The sequence below is a fragment of the Salvelinus fontinalis genome, chromosome 11 (assembly GCF_029448725.1).
Source record: "Salvelinus fontinalis isolate EN_2023a chromosome 11, ASM2944872v1, whole genome shotgun sequence".
NCBI lineage: Eukaryota > Metazoa > Chordata > Actinopteri > Salmoniformes > Salmonidae > Salvelinus > Salvelinus fontinalis.
Genome location: NC_074675.1, coordinates 22,640,620 through 22,647,771, shown reverse-complemented (window position 1 = coordinate 22,647,771; position 7,152 = coordinate 22,640,620). Strand labels below are relative to the sequence as shown.

The window sequence follows — 7,152 nt, the reverse complement described above, 5'->3', positions numbered from 1 at the left end:
TTGCTGAAAGGTGAATTTGTCTCACAGTGTCTGTTGGAAAGCAGACTGAACCAGGTTTTCCTCTAGGATTTTGCTGGTGCTTCGCTCTATTACATATATTTTTGTCCCCCCAAAAAACCTAGTCCTTGCCGATGACAAGGATACCCATAACATTCAGCCACCACCGTGCTTGAAAATATGAATAGTGGTACTCAGTGAGTTAGGAAGGACGCCTTAATCTTTGTAGTGATTGGGTATATTGATCCACCATTCAAAGTGTAATGAATAACTTCACCATGCTCAAAGGGATATTCAATGTCTGCTTTTATGAGAAAAAAAATCCCATCTAAAATGTCTGTCTAACAAAGATCAACAACCAACTTTCTTAGAGAAAGCTTCCTGGTCTTTGTGGTTGTATCTGTGTTTAAAATTCACTGCCCGACTGAGGGACCTTACAGATAATGAATTGTATGTGTGGGGTACAGAGATGAGGTACTCATTCAAAAATAATGTACAAAATCTATTATTGCAAACAGAGTGAGTCCATGCAACTTAATATGTGACTTGTTAGGCACATTTTTACTCCTGAACTTAATTAGACTTGCCATAACAAAGAGGTTGAATACTTATTGATTCAAGACATTTCAGCTTTTCTTTTTTAATTAATTTGTAAAAATTTCTAAAAACATACAGCACCAGTCAAAAGTTTGGACACACCTACTCATTGAAGGGTTTTTCTATATTTTTACTATTTTCTACATTGTAGAATAATAGTTAAGACATCACACCTATGAAATAACACATATGGAATCATGAAGTAACCAAAAAAGTGTTTTCTACAAATCAAAATATATTTTATATTTGAGATTCTTTAAAGTAGCCACCCTTTGCCTTGATGACAGCTTTGCACACTCTTGGCATCCTCTCAGCCAGCTTCATGAGGTAGTCACCTGGAATGCATTTCAATTAACAGGTGTGCCTTGTTAAAAGATAATTTGTGGAATTTCTTTCCTTCTTAATGTGTTTGAGCCAATCAGTTGTGTTGTGACAAGGTAGGGGTGGTATAAAGAAGATAGCTCTATTTGGTAAAAGACCAAGTCCATATTATGGCAGGCGCTATGATGAAACTGGCTCTCATGAGGACCGCCACAGGAAAGTAAGATCCAACCCAAATAAATTATTCACGGAGTTGAAGTAACAGACACATCTCAACATCAACTGTTCATGCCTTCAAGGTCAAATTGCTGCAAAGAAACCACTACTAAAGGACACCAGTAAGAAGAAGAGACTTGCTTGGGCCAATGAACACGCGCAATGGACATTAGACCGGTGGAAATCTGTTATTTGGTCTGATGAGTCAAAATTTGAGATTTTTGGTTCCAACCGCCATGTCTTTGTGAGACGCAGAGTAGGTGAACTAATGATCTCCGTATGTGTGGTTCCTACCGTGAAGCATGGAAGAGGAGGTGTGGGGGAGCTTTGTTGGTTACACTGTCTGTGATTTATTTAGAATTGAAGCTACACTTAACCAGCATGGCTACTACAGCATTCTGAAGCTATACGCGATCCCATCTGGTTTGCGCTTAGTAGTACTATCATTTGTTTTTCAACAGGACAATGACCCAAAACACACCTCCAGGCTGTATAAGGGCAATTTGACAAAGAAGGAGAGTGATGGAGTGCTGCATCAGATGACCTGGCCTCCACAATAACCCAACCTCAACCCAAGTGAGATGGTTTGGGATGAGTTGGACTGCAGAGTGAAGGAAATGCAGCTAACAAGTGCTCAGCATATGTGGGAACTCCTTCAAAACAGTTGGAAAAGCATTCCTCATGAAGCTGGTTGAGAGAATGCCAAGAGTGTGCAAAGGGTGGCTAATTTGAAGAATCTCAAATATAAAATATTTTGATTTGTTTAACACTTTTTTGGTTACTACATGATTCCATATGTGTTATTTCATAGTTTTGAGTTCTTCATTATTATTCTACAATGTAGAATAGTAAAAATAAAGAAAAACCCTTGAATGAGACACACCGACTTATTGGGTATTGTATGTAGTCCAGTGACAATTTTTTCTTCTTCTATTTAATAACTTTTAAATTCAGGCTGTAACACAACAACATTTGGAAAAAGTCAAGGGGTGTGACTATTATCTAAAGGCACTGTATAAGGTAATATTTTATCAAAAGTAAAGAAAGAAGCCATTTAATGCAAAATGCTGAGACACTATCAGTATTCTTACTGTTGTAAAAAATGAAAGTAATTGCTTTGGAAATATTGATATGTTTACTTCTTGTGCAGTGAAGCGGTTCATGGATAGCTGCCTGGTCGTTTTTATGAATGAACAGCTGACAGTCTCCCAATGAATGTAGGAGTGTTTGATTGGGATAGACTCAGGGAAGCTGGAGGTGATGGGTTCCCTGGGATTCTCATTGACATTACCATCAATTATTATATCTAGCCTAATGCTGGTAAACAATCCACAACTAAAACTAAACAATTGCAGAGAAGTGGAGCAGTAGGCCTAGCATATGCCTACAGTGTAATGTGTATTGAGACAAAGAATACATTCTTCCAAAAGTTATTCATACATTAAAAATGAACAAAATGATAATAGGACCATCTGGACTTGTGATAGTTAAATAAAAGTTAAATCAAACAATACAAAGAAAAGCACTACAATCTTACAATTTATGTGGATAAATGTTGGGATAAAAAGGCCTGCCATTATAATGTGTTCCATTTTCATTTTTGGGGGTCCCGAGTGGCGCTCTGGTTCGAATCCAGGCCATGATTGGGAGTCCCATAGGGCGGCGCACAATTGGCCCAGCGTCCAGGTTTGCCGGTGTAGGCCGTTATTGAAAAATAAGAATTTGCTCTTAACTGAAAAATAAGAATTTGCTCTTAACTGACTTGCCTAGTTAAGTAAAGGTTAAATAAAAAAGTCCATTCATGTGAGTAGTGATGTCATGTTTTTGACCCTGTGAGACTACACTCACTGGGGAGCCAGCCCCAGCCAATCAGAATGAGTTTTTCCCCACAAAAGGGATTTATTAGAGACAGAAATACTCAGTTTTATCAGCTGTTCGGGTGGCTGGTCTCAGACGATCCCGCAGGTGAAGAAGCCGGACGAGGAGGTCCTAGGCTGGCGTGGTCTGAGTTAGGGTTAGGGTTGGTCTGCGGTTGTGAGGCCGGTTGGACGTACTGCCAAATTCATTGAAACAACATTGGAGGCGGCTTATGGTAGGGAAATTAACATTCAATTATCTGGCAACAGCTCTGGTGGACATTCCTGCAGTCAGCATACCAATTGCACACTCCCTCAAAACTTGAGACATCTGTGGCATTGTGTTGTGTGACAAAACTGCACATTTTAAAGTGGTCTTTTATTGTCCCCCGCACAAGGTGCACCTGTGTAATGATCATGCTGTTTAATTAGTTTCTTGATATGCCACATCTGTCAGGTGGATGGATTATCTTGGCAAATTAGAAATATTGAATAACAGGGATGTAAACAAATGTGTGCACATAATTTGAGAGAAATAAGATTTGTGCTCGTATGGAACATTTCTGGGATCTTTTATTTCAGCTCATGAAACATGGGACCAACACTTAAGATGTTGCTTTTATGTTTTTGTTCAGTATATTTGCAATTTGTCACAATCAAAACACAATGAATGACAGACAACGGCACAACACAAGTTTAAAAAAAAGAAAAGTGTAATTACAAAAGTGTCAGACAAAACATTGTCAAACCATTGTCATTTCACATGTAATCATTCCATTCAGTTCCCTCCATTCCTATAGTTTAGATTGATACAATTCCAACTCAAATGTTGCTCTTTAATTAAAAAAAAAAAATCTACAGAAGTTCTCATCCAGTCATACACAGAAATTACAGAAATATAAGGGGAAAATATGCAACTGCCAGATCTGGTACTCATAACAGGCGTGAGAGAAAAGGAAAGTAAAGCTATTTTCTTCCACAGGACTCAAGTTTTAGTCCAGTGAGAGAAAGCACAGGCACCATAAGTAGGACCAGGAGTCTTTCCAATACCTGACCAGGAAACCACCTATAACTATGGCTTTGAGCTTTCCCTGGTCATATGGTCAGGAAACCCTAATATGGTCTAAGATCTGTTTGTGCCATCTTGCTAACTCCTAGTTCATTTTTGGCAAGACGGCACAGCACTAGGAAAACCCCCTGGCCCCATCTACAATGTAACAATGGGACCAGCTCTACCTCTTCTGAGGTTGTCCAGAGGCTATCTTCAGAGGAGATGACATGGTGAGTTTGTCTGCACATTCAATAGTAGAGTAAGAGAGCCAAAATGCTTCTCTTCAGTCCGTTAGAGGGACTCTCCTCCTCGTGGGGAGTTCTCCAGTAGAGGAGAGCAGCATTCAACAACGACATGTAAAACATTCTGGGGTAGCCATCGTAACCAACTCCAGATTCATTAGTAACAGTTGCCCGTAGCAACCAGGACTGGTACGGACCTTAAAATTGCAGAATCAAGATACAAAAAGCAGACCGTTTTCCCTTTAAAATGGGAAGAGGTCTTCATATACAAAGTCTCATGAAAATGACCTAGCTAACTGTTGGAAGTAAGCAATTGACCAATGGGGGTTAAGTGGCTTTATCAGAACTACTGTATCATAAATATAATAGAGATTTATTTTCTTCATAAACAAAAAGTCACTGTTATACCATGGTGTTGCTCTCTCCCACTTTGTCCACAAACTGAAAGAGAGAGAAAAAATATATATAAGTCAACAGTCTACCGTCCCCTTTGCAAAGTAGAGCAAAATAGATGACATATACAAGCTTCACTAAAATGTTTAGTGCATAGTTGTACACGGGCAATGAGATGTTTGCTTGACGTGACTGAGTAGACTATACAAAACGGTGTGAAGGATAAATGCTGTTGCTGGTGTCCTAGTATAAATTATTTCCAATGGTTCCCTACTCTGGTCAGGCATAAGGCAACATTACAGTATAACATACATTATAAACAGATGTGAATCATGCTCACATGCAAGGGAAAATCTGCAGTGACTGACCAAGACTGCGGATTGTCCTCAGAGTTAATTACGAAGGCTTTAAAGAGACAGAGACACATTCTCCTCAAAACAAGTGACTCCACGAACATACACACACACACACACACACACACACACACACGCTCAATTTGTAAGTCGCTCTGGATAAGAGCGTCTGCTAAATGACTTAAATGTAAATGTAAATGTCTTAAATGAGAAGATTGAGTGACACTGTATGAGACACTACAGCCTTCCAGAACCACTGTCAGAAGCCAAGTGGACCCTGTGTTGTCTTTAGTGTAACCACCTCAGCCCACACAGCACCCACTGCATTGCAGCTCCTGTTCCCTTACCCTTACTCACCCAGTGGTGTAGTGGAGGGTAAACGCAAGTAAACCCAGTTTACCCACCGGGGAAAATACATTGAAACTATAGGAGCGTTACTTTTTCGCCACGACCGGCGATCAGAATTTACCCAACTATTTTTTTATCACTACATCTACATCACTGTACTCACCCCACTGATGAATGGGAGGTTTAGCAGGGAGCCCAGGATGGGTATCCTTCTGATGAAGCCTACTGCCACTGGGAAGAAACCCCTGGAGAAGATAAAGAGAAAGAGAGAGAGGGGGCAGAGAAAGAGAGTTAGTTGACAACAGCAAGCACATGACGACGGACTACGGCTCTTTACACGCAGTAAGCCCTTGCATTAAATGGGGGCTGCACTCAACAAGGGGTGGGGGCGAGACACAGTTGAGAGGAAAAAAAATAAGTTTGGCTTGATTCCCTCCAGACTAGATCTTATTCTAAAGATAAGCTTAGCGAACTGAGCCTGGTGCCTGTACTGTACCCACCTGAATAAAAGGAAAAAGCCATAGACCTCCAGGACCACTCCCACAATGGGCCAGCCTATAAGAACAATCAACACTCCTCCCAGGAAGAAGCTGGTGGCCTTCATCTTGTGTTTCTGGAAGAAGAAGCGGAATGTCCTCTCCAGACCGATCACAAACGACAGGCCAGCCACAAACAAGATCTATAGAGAGAGAGATAGAAGGGACAGGCCACGGACAATGTCAATGTTTATTCACAATGACAGAGTACTTCACTACTCGATAAGGTGGTGATTGTTCTCAGTTGAGAGAGAGAGAGAGGGAGAGAGAGACAGAAAGGCACACACTGATAGAGGGTTAACAACCGTTCCCCCTCAAGCAAGGAGCTCTGACTCTGCAGCTGTGTGTTTCTCAGTGTCACTCAAAGATAATGGAACTGCAGATCACACCAACATCCAATACATATAGCAAAACGTAAGCCTCATGTATGTAGCTGCAGAAGGTAGGCAAACATTCTGAATATGAACTGTGGATGGTGATGATGAAATCACTCACATTTCCTATTGCAAGGAGGGCTTTGTCAAAAAACAGGATCATTCCAAAGAAGAGGAAAAACACACCGAAGCCTGTAAGTCCCATTCCAATCTCTGCAAGAAAGAGGAATCACATTATTTCAAGTCTCCAAGCACACTAACCTTAATACGTTTCAATCACTGGAGGCTGCTGAGGGGAGGACGGCTCATAATAATGGCCAGGACGGAGCGAATGGATGGCATCCAACATACCATTCCACGAGCCTGTCCTCCCCAATTAGGTTCCACCAACCTCCTGTGGTTTCAATTGACGTCCTCGCTCCCTAGCCAGCCATCTGGCTCAGAATGAATGTCATTAATTAGCTAGCTAACGTCAATAGCTGTCAATGGTCACTCTATCTAGCAAAACATACTATTTATTTAGCTAGCTAGCTAGCTATTTCTAGCTGGTTTCCTCACATAAAAGAATAGCCTAGCTTATTTTAGCTAGTAATGTAGCTGAGAGAGGCTAGCTTGCTAACGTTAGCTAGAGAGCTGGAACAAGTTGGCCAGCAGCAACAACCTTTAGATAAAATAGAAATCGCCTTACTCTGTGAGTCCGTTAGAGAGATCATTTTGGCAATGAATCAACAACTTGTAAAATGTACAAGTTGACACTGTTAATTGTATTGTACTAAAATCCAAGTACTATTACAACAGCTGCCACTGTAGCACTAGCCACGTCTTCCGGAAACACGCCTTCTTGGTTACGTTAGAAATATTATTCTTC

General features: G+C 40.8%; 1 protein-coding gene across 2 annotated transcripts; it reads right to left on the bottom strand.

Annotated features, from left to right (window-relative positions):
* Positions 1-3,542: 3,542 nt before the first annotated feature.
* LOC129865292 (vesicle transport protein GOT1B-like) lies at positions 3,543-7,123 on the bottom strand. 2 transcript variants are annotated; one of them, XM_055937952.1, is made up of 6 exons: positions 6,973-7,123; positions 6,406-6,497; positions 5,875-6,053; positions 5,538-5,619; positions 5,042-5,078; positions 3,543-4,721 (listed from the first exon to the last, which is right to left on the bottom strand). In XM_055937952.1, exons 1-5 carry the CDS (start codon positions 6,995-6,997, stop codon positions 5,070-5,072), a joined length of 387 nt encoding a protein of 128 aa, XP_055793927.1. In that variant the 5' UTR covers positions 6,998-7,123; the 3' UTR covers positions 3,543-4,721; positions 5,042-5,069. The 2 variants fall into 2 exon arrangements, with proteins under 2 accessions (XP_055793927.1, XP_055793926.1); XM_055937951.1 differs by lacking the exon at positions 5,042-5,078.
* Between the last annotated feature and the right edge of the window lie 29 nt (positions 7,124-7,152).